Source organism: Borostomias antarcticus (genome assembly GCF_949987555.1).
Source record: "Borostomias antarcticus genome assembly, chromosome: 29".
NCBI lineage: Eukaryota > Metazoa > Chordata > Actinopteri > Stomiiformes > Stomiidae > Borostomias > Borostomias antarcticus.
The window spans coordinates 1,048,892-1,067,147 of record NC_140262.1 but is presented as its reverse complement, the minus strand read 5'-3'; the positions used below and the strand labels follow the sequence as shown (position 1 = coordinate 1,067,147).

Below are 18,256 nucleotides of genomic sequence, written 5' to 3'. Positions count from 1 at the left end.
GATATCCTGTCCATGAAAATCACAAACAGGATTGGTGACAAAGTGTAGCCCTGGCGGAGGACAACCCCCATCGGAAAGGAAGACGACTTACTGCCGAGGACACGGACACAGCTCTCTCTCTGGGTGTACAGGGATTGGATGGCCCTAAGTACTCCCGCATAACCCTCCACAAGACCTCTTGAGGGACCCTGTTGTAAGCCTTCTACAAGTCCACAAAACACATGTAGACAGGTTGGGCAAACTCCCAAGCCGCTGTCCACTGTGACGTTTGTTCTTTAATAAATGCAATTGGATTGAATGGCTTAAATTGTTGGTTGTTTATTCATATGCAAATTCGCTATAATGAAATACGTCGGGATAATTTCTAAACAGTCGGGCACGTTTACTTAATCGGGCTCATAGCCTACTGATTTATTTTTACGGTAGGCTACAGAACAGCGAGTACTCGAGTACTCGTTCATTATGAATATAGAGTACTCGAGTATTACAATAATTGAAAATGCCCATCCCTACTACCTACCTACCTACCTACCTACCCATTTAAATACACACCTACCTATCTACCTACCTACCCATCTACCTACCTATCTACCTACTTACCTACCTAACCATCTACCTACCTATCTACCTACTTACCTACCTACCTATCTACCTACCTACCCACCCATCTACCTACCTATCAACCTACCTACCTACCTACCTACATATCTACCTACCTACCCATCTACCTACCTACCCATCTACCTACCCATCTACCTACCTACAATACCCATCTACCTACCTACCCATTTAAATACACACCTACCTATCTACCTACCTACCCATCTACCTACCTATCTACCTACTTACCTACCTAACCATCTACCTACCTATCTACCTACTTACCTACCTACCTATCTACCTACCTACCCACCCATCTACCTACCTATCAACCTACCTACCTACCTACATATCTACCTACCTACCCATCTACCTACCTACCCATCTACCTACCCATCTACCTACCTACAATACCCATCTACCTACCTACCTATCTACCCTCCTACCTACGCACCTACCTAACCACCTACCTACCTACCTCTCTACCTAACTATCTACCTACTTACCCACCTACCCACCTAACTACCTACCTACCCACCCACCTAGCTACAGTACTCACCTACATACCTACCCACGACCTACCTACCTACCTACCTAACTACCTACCTACCTACCTACCTACCTACCTGTAGTTACCTACCTAACTATTACCTACCCACCTAACCTAGTCTACACCTACCTCCGTACGGCCGAGGACATATTGTGGATGGAACACATGAACATTGTTGACCTCTACATTGGTCTACCACTGATGAACACAAAGATACATCGGTGGAGACTAAGGATAGCTGACCATATCGAACGCCCTGACCTCATCACTTCAAACCTTGTCCTCTGGGAACCCAAGCATGGTAAAGCCACACGTGGTGCTCTGAAGACAACATACGTGGATATGATGAAGAAGGTCATGGAGAGTGGTGGTTTGTCAGATGGAGCTGTGTGACGATGTTAGGGCTAGCGGAGGAGGACCCAAAAGCAGACTCAAAAGGCTTGGAGGTGAAGCCCGGAGGCGTGTTTATTTTATACGGGTCAGGCAGGATCAGGTCGGAGAGGCAAGCGGGGGTCAGGCAGGGACCTGGTAGTCAGACAGGCGTGGGTCGGGCAGGAGCGTGGTAGTCAGACAGGCGTGGGTCGGGCAGGAGCGTGGTAGTCAGACAGACGTGGATCAGGCAGGTTCGCGGATCTCAGACAGGCGTGGGTCAGGCAGGCTCGTGGATCTCAGACAGGCGTGGGTCAGGCAGGAGCATGGTAGTCAGACAGGCATGGGTCAGGCAGGTTAACTAGGATAAATGAAAACAAAGAACTGTGAGACAGGCTCGAGTAAGGAGTAGGGATTTAGCTGGAGTCGTGTTACCCACTGGGTGGGTCAACGATCTGGCGCAGACTGCTGTGTGGAGCGGCTTCTTAACCTTGTGCTGATTGGCTGATGAACTGCAGGTGCTGGTCGGGGGTGTGCCGTTGCTGATGGACACGCAGTTCCCACTGCGCCCTCTGGGAGGTGCTAGGGGTCTCATCTTCTGAGTCAAGGTCAGGCTCACACGCAGGGGCAGGGTCAGAGGCAGACACTGGTCTAGAGGCACGGTCAGGTTCAGAGACAGAGACAGAGTCGGGGGAAACGGACCGGCGAGGCAGGCGCAGTTCGGAGACAGAGACAGAGTCGGGGGAAACGGACCGGCGAGGCAGGCGCGGTGGAGCCGTGACAGAGGAAGTGGCCGTTCCTACAAACACTCCTTCCCAGTGATTGCAAAATTCCCTCCGACGGAGAACCTGGGCTGTGTCAGGTGTCCTCTTCATCAGAGAGTCCAAGGTGGAAGTGGTCGCCCCTTGACAGACTTCTTCCCACTTCTTACGAATGAGCCTCTGACGCTGAGAGAGCTCCGGATCTCGTCTCCAGTGGGGCTCGGGTGATCGTGGAACTTTTGACTCAGATTGTCCCTTTACCAGCACACCAGTAGACGCCATGGGGGTGGATAAGGCGCTAGCAGGGCTGTCTCCTCTACTGGTCCTGGTCATGGAGAGTGGTGGGGTGACAGAGGGAACTGTGACAGAAGGGACTGGGTCAGATGGAGCCGTGACAGAGGAAGTGGCCGTTCCTACAAACACTCCTTCCCAGTGATTGCAAAATTCCCTCCGACGGAGAACCTGCTCCCAGCCGGCTTTAGGTGACTGTGGTGGTTTGACAGATGGAGGAATGTCCGGCTCAGATTGTCCCTTTAGTGCCACCCCACTAGACACCATGGGTGTGGATAAGGCGCTAGCGGGGCTGTCTCCTCTACTGGTCCTGGTCATGGAGAGTGGTGGGGTGACAGAGGGAACTGTGACAGAAGGGACTGGATCAGATGGGGCTTTGTCAGGTGCCATCTTCATTAGAGAGTCGGAGGTGGAAGTCGGCGCTCTTTGATAGGCTCCTTCCAACTTCTCGCGAAAGAGCTTATGATGCAGAGCGAGCTCAGGACCTCGTCTCCAGTGGACCTTGGGCGATCGTGGAGTGTCTGGCTCAGATTGTCCCTTTGCCAGCACACCAGTAGACGCCATGGGGGTGGATAAGGCGCTAGCGGGGCTGTCTCCTCTACTGGTCCTGGTCATGGAGAGTGGTGGGGTGACAGAGGGAACTGTGACAGAAGGGACTGGGTCAGATGGAGCTGTGACAGAGGAAGTGGCCGTTCCTACAAACACTCCTTCCCAGTGATTGCAAAATTTCCTCCGACGGAGAACCTGCTCCCAGCCGGCTTTAGGTGACTGTGGTGGTTTGACAGATGGAGGAACGTCCGGCTCAGATTGTCCCTTTAGCGCCACACCACTAGACACCATGGGGATGGATAAGGCGCTAGCGGGGCTGTCTCCTCTACTGGTCCTGGTCATAGAGAGTGGTGGGGTGACAGAGGGAACTGTGACAGAAGGGACTGGATCAGATGGGGCTGTGTCAGGTGTCCTCTTCATAAGAGAGTCTAAGGTGGAAGTAGGCGCTCTTTGATAGGCTCCTTCCAACTTCTCGCGAAAGAGCTTATGATGCAGAGCGAGCTCAGGACCTCGTCTCCAGTGGACCTTTGGCGATCGTGGAGTGTCTGGCTCAGATTGTCCCTTTGCCAGCACACCACTAGACGCCATGGGGGTGGATAAGGCGCTAGCGGGGCTGTCTCCTCTACTGGTCCTGGTCATGGAGAATGGAGGTCTGACCGATGGACCGCTGACAGGCGGAACTGTGTCAAATGGGCCGGTGACAGATGGGGCTGTGTTAAATGAACCGGTGACAGACGGGGCTGTGTCAAATGGACCGGAGCACTTGCAACAGAGCCTCTGACAGCGAGGCAGCACCAGACGCTTCCAGTCAGCCTTGGCTGAGAGAGGAACGTTCAGCTCAAATTTGCCCTTTGAATTTTTGCCCTTGTGTTTCGGGAAGGGCTCGGCGACGACGGCAGGTGGCATGGGGTCGGAGCCTCTACTCATCTCAGACACCGGGTCTTGTCCACAGCCCCCCGGATCATAGGAGTCAGAACATGAATCTTCTTGTCCTGGACAACCCGAATGGCTCTCAAGCTTCTCCACTAGCGCTTCCAAAGGGGCAGGGAAGCTGTCACCCCGGACTGTCACACCGTCCAGCTTGGCCCTTTTGAGATACAATAAAATAAAATAAAATGACTTTTGATGATTTCAGTACACTTGTACAATCAAAATGCATCATACCACACATTTTACACATAAACACACATCTCACATATGCATGCACACGTGCACGCACAAACAAACACATACACACACACACATACACACACACACACACACATGGTTGAATACACTGAAAAAAACATTATGAACTTACCAATAAATGACTTCAAGGTCTTCATCCTAATTTATAAAGGAAATACAAGATGGATGTTGAGGTCATTAAGGCTTCACAAAGACAGAGCAGCTTCTGTATTTGTTTGAATTGTATGATTAAAGTACAATGCAACTTTGATTACCAACCTTAATGATTCGTTGGCGATTTCTCCATTGATATAATAGCCAAAACACATTCAGGATCACAGAGAGAGCAAGAGCAATCAAAACTCCCGGGCAGAGTTCTGTCAACTCAATTTCCAGGATCGGGGTCTGAAAGGGCGTCGCCGCAGGACCTTGGTATGCATGTCCACAAGGCACCCTCTCTTGGGTTCTACAAATATGATTTATTGCACTAGCGAACATATTGGCAAAGTAGCATCTTTAGCAACATGTTCTTTTCATGGCAAACACCACACTGAAGCTTGTCCACATGTTACAGCAGTATATACCTTGCCGCTGTGACGTGTACATGTTACGCCGTAGTGCCCGTGATGTCACAGACCGGATAGAACACTGTGATTGGACGGCTAGTCCAGATATGTACCTTGCCGCTGTGACGTGTACATGTTACGCCGTAGTGCCCGTGATGTCACAGACCGGATAGGACACCGTGACTTGACGGCTAGTCCAGGCGGCCAACTAATTGAAATAAATGTATGGCTAGATTTAAATAGATTTAAGCTATTTTCTTTTTGCTTAAGACCCCTTATTTAATACACTCCCACATTCAGAATTAAATAGGAGCGCTAAGCTGGTCGGATAACAACCGATAGCATAGTGTCACTCAGCGCTGCAGTCGTTAATTGTCCACGTTTTCGATATAGATGGATAGGCATTATTGGCGATATGAAATAAGGGTAATCGCTCTCTATGAATCATTCATATTCAAGGGCGTGTTGTTATTTTGAAGACTACTCGTATTAGGATTTGAAAGGAGCCCACGACAGAGGCGCGCATGCGCTCCTGACCCCGAGTGCACAGCCCATGATCCCATGAGAGAGAGCGGTGTCGTGTGGCCGATTAAAGCCCCCCGGGTCCTGTTATTCTATTCATAAAGTAGCCTACTTTGAGACACAACCTCAAAGTGCTGACGAAACGGCTACTTGTCTTGCTCCGTTAACATTAGGCCTACCTCAGTCCCTGAATAGCCGCGAACCCAACCAAAACATAGTTTTGATGAAGACCGTTTGGAGACCAGTGCTATGGATGTAGGAGCACCCTACTGTATACTATTGGAAATTACCCATTTCTCATTCATGTGATCATCGTTGACAATGTATGAATTCATTGTTCAGTCATGACAGCCAACAGCTGCAGGAGCAGCCTAGTCTGACCATATCATTCATCATAACACAGATGGGCGCACTTATAACAGAATTATTACATTTATTCAACATCACGAAGTTGCATTTGAATCAAACTTAGTTTATTTCTCTCTCCCCACCCATCTCCCCCTCCAGTAGTACGAGTAGTAGTATGTTTACTACAGTACCTATCTACATTAAATTCAATTATTGTAATAAGTCACTTTGGATAAAAGTGTCTGCTAAATGACTGTAATGCAATGCAACACATACTGAATATACTGTAACACACAACACATACTGTATCACACAACTATACCTATACCACACAACACACTGTATATAACACACAACTATACCACACAACACACACTGTATATAACACACAACTATACCTATATCACATATAACACACACTGTATATAACACACAACTATACCTATATCACACACAACACACACTGTATATAACACACAACTATACCTATACCACACACAACACACACTGTATATAACACACAACTATACCTATATCACATATAACCCACACTGTATATAACACACAACCATATCTATACCACACACAACCCACACTGTATATAACACACAACTATACCTATACCACACACAACACACACTGTATATAACACACAACTATACCTATATCACATATAACCCACACTGTATATAACACATAATTATACCTATACCACACATAACACATACTGTATAAAACACATAATTATACTTATATCACACATAACACACTGTATATAACACACAACTATACCTATATCACACACAACACATACTGTACTGTATAATAACACACAACCCATGCTGTATCACACTAGCCAGTGGACATTGTATTCAAGCCAGATATTTCAAATGAGTAACCTAGCCTACGTGTTATGTTGTTGTAGTGACCGGATATTCCCACTTGGGGGCAGCTCTGGGCGGGTTCAACTTCACAGCGGTGTACTGCACATCCTCTTCCTGTTTCTTGGGCCCCAGTTATTGGATGATGGAGTAGAGGGGGACATCCTCCTGGGTCTTGGAGCGAGGGAAGTGGGTTCTGGCATGGTGGACGCCTTCCTGCTGGACTGTGTGTGTGTCTGAGTGTGTGTGTCTGTACTGAAGCCAGATATGTACATACATGAGTAAGACAGCTGTCAACGGACCGTAACGTGGACTGTTTTTTCATGAGGACTGTAGGGGGAGACGGAGCACTACCAAAACGCTAAACACGGATGAAAATTAAGCGATATGGCAGAATACAGAATACAAGACGCATTTAAGTCCAAAACAGTCTGAAAGTTGATTTTCGTGCCCTCTTTCACTGAAAGAAGAAGTTTTATTTGGACTTGTATGAGTAAGCCATGCTTACCCTGGCTTATAGGAGCAATCGCCACTGATTTGTGACCACCGTCGGAAGGGCTAGCGCTCTGCTAATTCCCCTCCTGCCCAAGGGATTGTGACACATTCAAACAGGGCAGTACGGCCACAGCGGATGTGGGTGCACACATCCCTTTATCAACCTCAGAAGAGAGACCGACTGGTGTCACGTCTGCAAAAAGGCAGGGGAAGACACCGCGGCTCGAAATTGCAGGTGCGTTCGAACATCACTGGCGAGACTATGGTCATCACGGCTGCTGTTACAGCAGGGGAAGACTCTGTGTTTCGAACCGGACACATCAAAGTTTTCCGATGGGACCGGAACCCTGGCCAGCTCGGTCCCGTGACTCCCGTCGTATTCACTAACGGACGCGCTAGTACATTACCGGCGAGACCTGCAGTCGTCACGTCTGTTGTTTCCACAGGGGAAGACTCTGCGGCTCAACCTGGACCCATCACAGTTTTCCAATGGGACCGGAGCCCTGGCTGGCTTGGTCACGTCGTACTAGTCTGGGGCCTTTCTCGTTCGGTGTTGTTTCGCCGGTCTAGAGCAGAATCACGATGACGCATCGCATATTCAGCCGGTCTGGACCGGAAGACGAACAGTTGTTGTAATGTTTTTACTGTAGGCTGCACATGGTGAAGTTTCGAGTAGATAACATTTGCGATGGCATCACCAGGCATAACACCGACGAAAATTGTAAAAGAAGATGCGAGGAGAACTACCGGTTAAGGAAAAATAAAGCAAGCGGATGTTGGAGGCGGGCTCTACAGGCTCGAGCCGGATGATGGGGCGGGCTTAAGGCGGTGAAGTAAATAGATACCAGGCTCTTCTCCCCGAGGAGAGACTGGTGACGTGATGCTACGTCATACTCACTAATGGACAAGTTAGTATCACAACATCCTCCCCCCTCCTCCGTGCAAAGGAGCTACAACACGGCTCTGCCGCTGGTAGCTCGACTAGGCACCCATGAGATACAGACTGTACAATCAAAAATTAATTATCGCCTTAATGGAAACGTCCCCCCCGCGCTCTTTTAAGAGCGGCAAAGACAGTCACACATCTCGACGGGATCTCCTGCAGCAATGCAGAGATCTTGACATCAGCGAGGCAGGATTGGCGGACTACACCTGGCGTGCGGAGTGGGAGGCAAACACCTCCAGACTCCGTGATTTCATCCTGGCCACCATAAATCCAAATACTTAAACAAAAAAACTATTTTTAATGCCGCTCCCAGGCCAGTGCGGAGATGTAGTCCCGCCACCTAGTCCTGGGTCTACCCCGCGGCCTCCTCCCAGCCGGACACGCCTGGAACACCTCCCTAGGGAGGCGCCCAGGAGGCATCCTCACTAGATGCCCAAACCACGTCAACTGGCTCCTTTCGACACAAAGGAGCAGCGGCTCTACTCCGAGTCTCCCGGATGACTGAACTTCTCACCCGATCTCTCAGGGAGACCCCAGCCACCCTCCGGAGAAAACTAATTTCGGCCGCTTGTATCCGTGATCTCATTCTTTCGGTCATGACCCATCCTTCATACCCATCCTGACTTACCAGTCAACTCTAGAATATACTTTAAAATACTATTACTAGTCTATAAATCTCTCCACAGTCACTCACCAGAATATATTTCAGAAATGCCCTGTTAAGTACATGCCCAACAGACCACTCAGATCCTCAGGTACTGAACTTTTAACAGTTCCAAAAGCCAGGACCAAGAAACAAGGAGAGGCAGCTTTTAGTTTCTATGCCCCCAACCTCTGGAACACCCTACCGGAGTGCCTAAGAAGGGCCGAAACAACGGAGGTCTTCAAGCGAGACCTCAAGACGTACCTTTTCGACCTAGCCTACAATCACTAGCTAGGACCTTGAGACACAGAAAGGCAGCCTCAAACCTACCTGTGTATCATCTGTATTGTATTGGTATTTATCCTGCTATGCAATGTATGTATATCAAGTAGTGTACAGAAGCTGGTTATCCTTAAACAGGCTTGTTCTGTTCTGACAGCTGTGTTGCTTCAATGACTCAATGTGCTACTAACCGTTTTCTGCCTCCCCTAGTGCCTCTCTCTCTCCCTCCTATCCTCTAACCAGGTCCAGTGTCAGCTGTGGAGCTGTGGATATCGTAGTATTTAGTACACACACACACATACACACAGACACACATCAGTCCACATCTGGCTTAGGCCTGGACCTGATGCTCTTAGCCTTTCCTGCTCTGAAAATTTAATTTAATGTATTGTTCTTTAAATGTTCTTAGTCATTAGACAAATATATTCCAGGAGCTTGCCCCAGGTTGCCTATTTCAATATCTGTGTGGTCTGTATGGCTCTATGTGCTACTAACCTTGTTCTGCCTTCCCTCTCCCTAGTGCCTCTCTCTTTCCCTCCTATCTTCTAACCAGGTCCAGTGGATGCCCCACTGTCACCAGCAGACCTCCCGGAGTCCGATAGATACCCCCGTGTCTGCTGTGGATGTCGTAGCATGTCCGTAGAATGTTCTCTCTCCTATGATTAGCCTCTCTTACTCTGAAATGTAATTTAATGTAATGTATTGCTTTATAAATGTTCTTAGCCGGTAGACAAACATACTCCTGGAGCTTGCTCGATCGCCTTGTTGAGAGGGGTCAGGGACGAATTTTTACAGCTCACTTATCTGGCCCCCGGGTGATTACTGTTTTTTTGCTTCCCTCTGGAATATGTAGAGAGTGGGTTGTATGCCCACCTCCCTTGTTCTCTGTAAAGCGCATTGTGTTGCCTCTGGGTATGAAATGCGCTATACAAATAAAGCTTTGATTGATTGATTGATTCATGACCATAGGTGAGGATGGGGACGAAGATAGATCGGTAGATCGAGAGCTTTGCCTTTTGGCTCAGCTCTCTTTTCGTCACAACAGTGTGGTAAAGCGACTGCAGAACTGCACAAGCTGCTCCGATTCTCCGGCCAAACTCCCTCTCCATGGTTCCCTCACTCGTGAACAAGACCCCCAGATACTTGAACTCCTTCACTTGGGGTAAGGACTCATTTCCTACTCGGAGCGGACAGACCACCGGTTTCCTGCTGAGAGCCATGGCCTCAGACTTAGAAGTGCTGATTCTCATCCCAGCCGCTTCACACTCAGTTGCGAACCTATCCAGAGAGTGCTGAAGGTAGCAGGCAGATGATGCCATCAGGACCACATCATCTGCAAATATCAGCGACGCGATCCCCAGCTCACCGAACTGCAAACCCACCTCCGCATGACTACGCCTCGATATCCTGTCCATGAAAATCACAAACAGGATTGGTGACAAAGTGTAGCCCTGGCGGAGGACAACCCCCATCGGAAAGGAAGACGACTTACTGCCGAGGACACGGACACAGCTCTCTCTCTGGGTGTACAGGGATTGGATGGCCCTAAGTACTCCCGCATAACCCTCCACAAGACCTCTTGAGGGACCCTGTTGTAAGCCTTCTACAAGTCCACAAAACACATGTAGACAGGTTGGGCAAACTCCCAAGCCCCCTCCAAGATTCTTGCGAGAGTCTCGATTTGGCAGGTCTACGTGTTGTGGTTTTTGATGTGGACCTGGTCTAATGTAGTCTCGATGGGGAAAAAAAATGAAATCACAATTTTTAAATTGTCACAAATAGAATACATGTTTTTAAAATTTGACACTGCATTAATGAGTCTCTGGAGTCTGGAGTCCTGGTTTGACCAAAATTCACGATTGTAAATCAGTCTATGATTCATGTTAGGATCTTCAGTGCCGTCTGTTGGCGTTATGACACTTTTAAGGTGGACTAGAATATTCTGATCAGAAACTGGGCCGCAAATCAACTTTAGCGTCTTGTTTGTCCGTGAATGTCAAACGAATATACAGTATATCAACATCATGCTATCTTTACCACTTCACCTCATTGACCACAAGATGGCGATAGACACTATCAGTGTGGGCTGATGTAACATCCTTGACTTTGAGGAGGCCAGGTTCCAACTCAGTGCTGACTGTTTGATTAGCTGAGGTATCGTTCTAACACCATGTGACCTGGAATGCGGATGGGAAACGGTTTCTATCCACCGGTTAATCCTGAAATTATTTTGCCTTTAAGTGACAATTGAATGAAAAAGGACACATCAAGTTCAGGGTGCTGAGTCGTGGTGCGTGCGCGCGTGTGTGTGTCTGAAAGTGTGTGAGTCAATGAATGAGAGGGAGAGAGAGAGAGAGAAGAGAGAGAGAGAGAGAGATTATTTATATTTGGATCTAATCAGAGATGATTGTCTGAATAGCCTACCTCTCAGGGGTCAGATTAAAGAACCTTGTATTTAGGGATTAACTTGTCTACCAAAACATGGTCATTGTATGACAGGTGAGGTTGAAACAGTGACTTTCTCCTGAAGTGTAACACATACAAAAGTAAAAGATAACAATATTGGAAAAAGTTGACAGTTAATACCAAATCATATGGAGACAACTTTCCCTGTGAACTGAGATAGAGGTGACAGACCACAAAACCTGTTTGCTTGGTAAGCGGGTTTATATAGTTAGTAGGAAATAGGCAGCCTACTGTAATTGTTGTGACATACTGTAATTCACACATCTGACATGCAAATAAACGGGAGACCTAATGTCCTCCGTCACTGTATTTAGGAACTGATGGGCGGTACCTAAATGGAAAAAAACACAAACTCGCTTGAACTGAGCACCATTCCGTTCACAGCTGCTTCACAGGGCGCAGGTCTAGGTGAGAGTTCCCGGATAGTCTAGTCTGACAGGCGAGATCTGGGGCAAGACACTGGAAGTTCACCACCGATTACGAAATCACATCTAACGCACTTTGGTTTGGGACTTTTTCCAGAGCGCACAGCTAAATGTCAACAAGACGCCGCGGGAAAAGCACACTTTGACGCGTGATGGAGAGCAAGGGGAGCCGCTGTAAGATCGTGGTGGTCGGCGATACGCAGTGTGGCAAAACCGCACTTCTCCATGTCTTTGCCAAAGATTCTTACCCAGAGGTACGTTGTAGGTTATTAAAACACACATAAATAGAAGGTCTTATGGATATTTTACTCTTAATGGATTGTCATAAATGTACGCAATTTAGGATCCCTAACTGGGTTAACAATTGTGCGTCTTTACGCATAACGCGCGCATCAGCGCGATAAAACAGGACTTATAGTTATGCTAAAAGTTGTTATTTGACAATTGATATTGCTATGGTGTTCTTATTTTTGTCAAGCAACTGACCTGACCATTGCACTTTCACCTCTTGCAATTCAAATAGAAATTAATTAATCATTGAGATTTCCTGATCAGCGGCAGGAGAATCGCATTTTCAACCTTTGTATTTATTTTAAGATGCTGTTATTACACTGGGGTGAATACAAACGATTAGTTTATAAAACAATAATATTTTATTCCAGAATTATGTTCCTACCGTATTCGAGAACTACACGGCCAGTTTCGAGATCGATAAACAGAGGATTGAGCTGAACATGTGGGATACATCAGGTAAGAATTTACACCGTTTTCTTGGACGTGTCACAGCGAGCTACAGTAGCATGGAGCGGGGTTGGTTGTTCATGCGATGCCCGCGGGCACACAACCCCTCTGGGAGCGCACAGATTGGCAGTGGTGACATATTGAGCGCTCGTCAAGATGCAGGCATATATCCAACATATTCAGAGTGACAGCTAGTGATTTCAGTATAAGCCCGTGGGAACTATCGCGTTAATTTAATTAATTCCGTTTATCTTCCTGGCCTACCCTCAACAAAAAATCCCCACTCACATTTTATGACTTTTAACACGTCTCAAATCTTTTGCTGTAGGCGGACACACCTACAACTTCATTCTTCTTTTTGACAGCCATTGATATGATATCACACCCTCACACACGCAGTAGCCCATATTAACCTAAAATGCCAGGTATTTATCTAACTTTCTGCCTTTGAATGACAGTTTGCCTCTGGACTATTTCCCACCGTCTCCATCTTATGTAACAATGCCCCAAAACCTGTTCTCACACAGAGGAGGAACCTGATGAATGAGCGCTGTTCTATTTACCTCATACAGAAGCCACAATGTAAACAGACAGACAGACAGACAGACAGACAGACAGACAGACAGACAGACAGACAGACAGACAGACAGACAGACAGACAGACAGACAGACAGACAGACAGACAGACAGACAGACCAGCAAGACAGACCAGCAAGACAGACCAGCAAGACAAGCCTGAGATCAGGACTGATCTAGCAGCTGGAGTGGCTTGTTCTAAGGGGACTGACAGTCATGAGTCATCCGTGAGTTATCCAAAAGCATTTTAGTAACACCCATGTCAACCGCAAGTTATTCAAACATAAGCTATTCAGATAGGAACCTTTTCCTGTCTGACTGACAGCATCAAAACGGAATTCTGTCTGACTGAAGATTGCTATATTTCACTGTCATCTAATGGTCATGTGTGCCTCACCTCAACATGTGTTACAGTAAATGTGTGCCAAATGTGTATTGCACACTGTTGTCTGTCACTGCTTAAAGAAACCTTTACCCCACTTGATGCAAATTAGAATTTTCAATGTGCCACTGGCAAGAGTTGCTCTCTAGAGATACAGTATGCTTGCTGCCTATCTTCAAAATCAACAGGGAGAAATGACAGTTTCAAAACCAATCAGTCTACATCCACTCATTGCAACAGTGTTAAAAGGCAGAACAAGTGAAAGTCAAAGTAACACTGTTAGGCCGGATTCATAGTCGACGCAAACTACATAAGCGCAAGCAACGCAAGCTTCGCAAGGCCACGCGAGATCTCGTTGCGTCCTTGCGTGTGTCACGCCGAAATTTGTCACTTGACGCAAGCGATAGTGCAATTCCTTGCGTTACCACAAAACAAAACACAGAACGCAAGCTCTCGAGTCACGTTGGAGCTTGCGTTCACAACGTAGCTTGCGTTGTTTACGTCGACTATGAATCAGGCCTAAAGATTAATTTCCTGAATGGACTAAATAAACTAAACTTAAACTTAAACAAGACTCAGGGGCGAATTCACTAAAGGATTGCGCAGCTTTTCCTGACGCAAAGCCTGTGCAAATAAGTCAAAAATTATGTTTGCTATTCACAAAGCCCTCGCAAAGGGTGAAATACGGTGTTAACTGCGTTGCGTTCGTCATTGCGTTGCTCTGCGCCGGTGTTATTAGCTCATATTTAAATTAGGTAATATGGGCGGAGAATGTTCCCCTTTCTATGCAAATGAACATTATTGCAAAACCCGCCCAATTCACAAACATCGGCGCAAATTGCCTCACGCAGTTAAAGTGAAATTAATACCGTTTTCAGAAACGTGGTGGTATTTAAGCGCAAGGGGTGTGTCGCGGCCAGCCTGTCCGCTGATCATGGCAGCAGTGATTGTTGCGAGGCGAAGGCATCGCAATGCCAGGCATGTTGTTCGTGAGAGAATATTTAGAAGAAGGTCACTTTTTGATTTAACACTAGAACCACCGTGGTAGCTGTTTGGACACCAGAGCGCGCAGCTCTTCAGCCAACTGGAGGATGAAGTCGCGTCTGGGGAGGCTCAGTTGACTATGCGTCTCTCCACCCGTCCCCAGCGAGTCCAAGCTCCCCCAATGAATATAATAGCCTACATAGCACGAAACTGTGCGTATAATAGTCTATACGCGAAACTGCGCATTCCCTATAGCTGTTCATTGAACGGATGGGGGCCGACATAGGTATAAATAAATAAATAAAAACATAGCCTACACAATATTTGTTTTATTTGAATGGTCTTGAAAATATTTTGCTTTTGTATCATAGGTGACGGCAGGTATCATCTTCAGCCATGGATGATGACTCCCGTGCGTAATCCTTCCAACGTTGGAGAGGCGGCGTACAACCGGGCTCACATCAGGACGCGCGGTGTGATTGAGTGCACATTTGGAATCCTGAAAAGCCGTTTAGATGCCTAGATCGTACCGGTGGGGCAATGTTATACACTCCCCCAAATGTATGCCAGATCATCGTGCTGCAACTTGCATAACATAAAATGACAATTTTTCCTTTGTTCGTCTTTTTAAATCATTCCACCTCCGTTTGCAGTCTTCCGCGTTTACACACACAAATGGCACTGACTGATTGGGAAATTAAACCCCAAATATGATTTTTTGCTGCAGTCGTGATATTTTTTGCCGAAAGCTGTGAGACATGTTTTTGAACCTCGTCCGTGAGGCCTTCAAGTTCGCTGTCTGAAAATCGTATCTTTCTTTTTCTGTCTGCCATCGTCCAATGATATGCATACGAGTTGTATGCGCTGTATGCGCAGTATTTATAGTCATTTCCTATATCAGCAGCAAATTGCACTCAGCCGCAAACACCGAATGGGCGTTTTTGCGCTGGGATATTATTAGCGCAATGTCTTTAGTGAATAGGTTTTTAAAACGGAGCACATAGCGGGCGCAACTGACGCGCAATATTATGGTGCAATTAGCGGGCGCAATTTGCTTTAGTGAATTCGCCCCTTACTTTCTGGTGAATTATGTCAGAACGCCAACTAACACCTCAGTGAGTTTCTTGTCTTTGAAATTGAGAGTTTAACATGTTTTTTGAATGATTTCTCACGGTGCCCACCCACATCCATTGTATGACCAAAATGGTGGTAGAGCAATTATCAGACTTTCTCAAAAGTGCTAGTTTTGTCAACGTTTTGATCTGAACCATTGTATATGATCATAAGTAACCTTAAAACAGGGCTAAACATGCATTTTCCCTTTACTACTCCTTTAAGTGCGTTAAACGCCGTTGGCCTAAAATGGGGATGTCAGTATGCATTGCTGAATGCTGAGTATGCATTGCTGAATGCTGTTCATTTATGCTGAAGAGAAACACATAAGACTTTTCAGAGAGTCTTCCTATAGATGGTTAGGAGAAGCTCAACTAACTAGACTACTGTTCTACAGTCTGCTGGTTAGATCTAACATCAGTGGTCAGTCTAGTACGTTTTAGTCTACTTAGAGTCTAGTCAGCCTAACATCTACTGTAGTTTAGATGATTTGTCAATTCATCATTTATATTGATTGAATTGTTATTTTGGGGATTTTGTCTGTACTGATAATACACTGGTTATAGTAGGATACATGTTTCCAAAGATTCAAAAATAACATCAATTCTAAAGACTGATGTTACTGCTCTCATAAATGGAGCATTTGCAGATCGCCAAGGGCGTAAACGCATCATAGTATGCTGATTCAGGGGTCCTGTTTAGACTTGTAGAGTCTGATGAACAGGAAAACACTGTGAACTGAACATACAAGAATCAGAAGAGTAAATTCTCCTCAACTCCAAAAGACATGATCATCTCACATAGTTAAAAGACATGATCATCTCACATAGTTAAAAGACATGATCATCTCACATAGTCAAAAGACATGATCATCTCACATAGTTAAAAGACATGATCATCTCACATAGTTAAAAGACATGATCATCTCACATAGTTAAAAGACATGATCATCTCACATAGTTAAAAGACATGATCATCTCACAGTTTAAAGACATGATCATCTCACATAGTTAAAAGACATGATCATCTCACATAGTTAAAATACATGATCATCTCACATAGTTAAAAGACATGATCATCTCACATAGTCAAAAGACATGATCATCTCACATAGTTAAAAGACATGATCATCTCACATAGTTTAAAGACATGATCATCTCACAAAGTTAAAAGACATGATCATCTCACATAGTTAAAAGACATGATCATCTCACATAGTTAAAAGACATGATCATCTCACATAGTCCGTCAATGATCAAACAGAACATCAAGGATTAGAGTGCAAAATGAAATGCAGATGTTTTCAGAAACACACACTCCACTGTTGGCTTTCTCCTTTTTTCCCCGACTGAACATTGTGAAACCACTCCGCACAGAAACAATTTATAGATGTTATTTCATTTTAAGTGCAGAAAACGTTAACTACAAATGTTGTCCACTGATGTTTTTCTTTATATAAAAGGTGGAACCATAAAAACATTTCTCCAAGTGGAGCTATGGAGGTTTCTTTGCCATTATAAATCCCCCAGGTGACAATGAATGATATATTACACGAAAACAAACACAAGAACTCCAAAATAAAGAGAGCCGAATGAGAAGTTGACATTTCATCTCTCCAGGCAAACCAACCACCCCCTCAGGCAAACACTGCCTCCTGCCAGCAATGCTCTCACTCTCCTCTTCTGACTTCCAAGTAACCCGCAGCTCTTCAACTGTACAATACAGTAGTGGTAAGTGCATGCTGGGAAAAGAGTCCATTCTGACGTACAGCGCTCTGGTACAAGGGTGCAATAGGAGGTCAATATTACGCACAACGATGCATTGTAAAGCAGTCATAACTATAAGTGCTGCATTACCACGTTGGTCCTTGAAAACCCAACCCCCCCACAGACGTCTATAGGCAGAGTGGAGCACACCAGCCTGATACACTCCTGAGCTGTGGGACACTCACATGCTTCGTGGACCCCCGGGTTGTCACTGAACTCCAGGACGTAGAGGTGGCGCCCCTCGGCGCTGTGGCCGATGCTGTAGACGCGCGTAATGTAGGGACACTCGCTCTGCACGGCGAACAGAGCCCGCACCATCTCCTCGTAGCGGTGGTGCTGGAAGTCCGACGCCCGGGCCAGGGTGCCGGCCAGCCCCAGGAAGAGAGCCCCGAGCCAGGCGAGAGTCCGCATGGTTCCCCGAACCTGAGCGCTGGAGCGAAGTGGGGGAGAAGAGGAGAGGAGCTTCCCTTGGTGAGCAGAGACTCTCTCCGACTGCCTGTGCGCCTCTCTCCGTCTCTGTGCGCCTCTCTCTTTTCCTGTCCAGGTTCCCTCTCTCTCCCCCTCACCCTCTCTCTCGTCCACTGTCTCCTCCCACTACAGCTCCCAGCACACTCACACTGGAGAGCAACTAAGGACAGCCCCCTCTCTCTTTGTCTCTCTGCCTTATGCCTTTAGTCAAGTACGTGCGAGTTGCTTTATTGGCATTTATAGAACATCAGTCTGGTTTTACTATGCCCATATTTTTCCCATCTCCTCCCCCGCTGTTGTTCGCTCTCACTTTCTCTCTTTTTTTCTCTCCAACTCACTCTCTCTTTCACACGCACACACGCGGG

The 18,256-nt window shown here is 46.6% G+C and overlaps 2 protein-coding genes across 3 annotated transcripts; one reads left to right on the top strand and one right to left on the bottom strand.

The window, feature by feature from the left end:
* Window positions 1-1,158: 1,158 nt before the first annotated feature.
* Window positions 1,159-18,114, bottom strand: LOC311326790 (carboxypeptidase N catalytic chain-like). 2 transcript variants are annotated; one of them, XR_014631075.1, is made up of 4 exons: window positions 17,609-18,114; window positions 4,421-4,446; window positions 2,010-4,207; window positions 1,159-1,880 (listed from the first exon to the last, which is right to left on the bottom strand). XR_014631075.1 is itself a non-coding variant. In XM_084459754.1 (2 exons), the coding sequence occupies exons 1-2, from the start codon at window positions 17,832-17,834 to the stop codon at window positions 1,834-1,836; spliced, it is 273 nt and encodes a 90-aa protein (XP_084315880.1). In that variant the 5' UTR covers window positions 17,835-18,113; the 3' UTR covers window positions 1,196-1,833. The 2 variants fall into 2 exon arrangements, 1 of the variants encoding a protein (XP_084315880.1); XM_084459754.1 differs by lacking the exons at window positions 2,010-4,207; window positions 4,421-4,446 and having other exon boundaries at window positions 1,196-1,880; window positions 17,609-18,113.
* LOC311326789 (rho-related GTP-binding protein RhoN-like) lies at window positions 4,459-17,602 on the top strand. Its single transcript, XM_084459753.1, has 3 exons — window positions 4,459-12,115; window positions 12,524-12,611; window positions 14,916-17,602. The coding sequence occupies exons 1-3, from the start codon at window positions 12,014-12,016 to the stop codon at window positions 15,065-15,067; spliced, it is 342 nt and encodes a 113-aa protein (XP_084315879.1). The 5' UTR covers window positions 4,459-12,013; the 3' UTR covers window positions 15,068-17,602.
* Window positions 18,115-18,256: the final 142 nt, after the last annotated feature.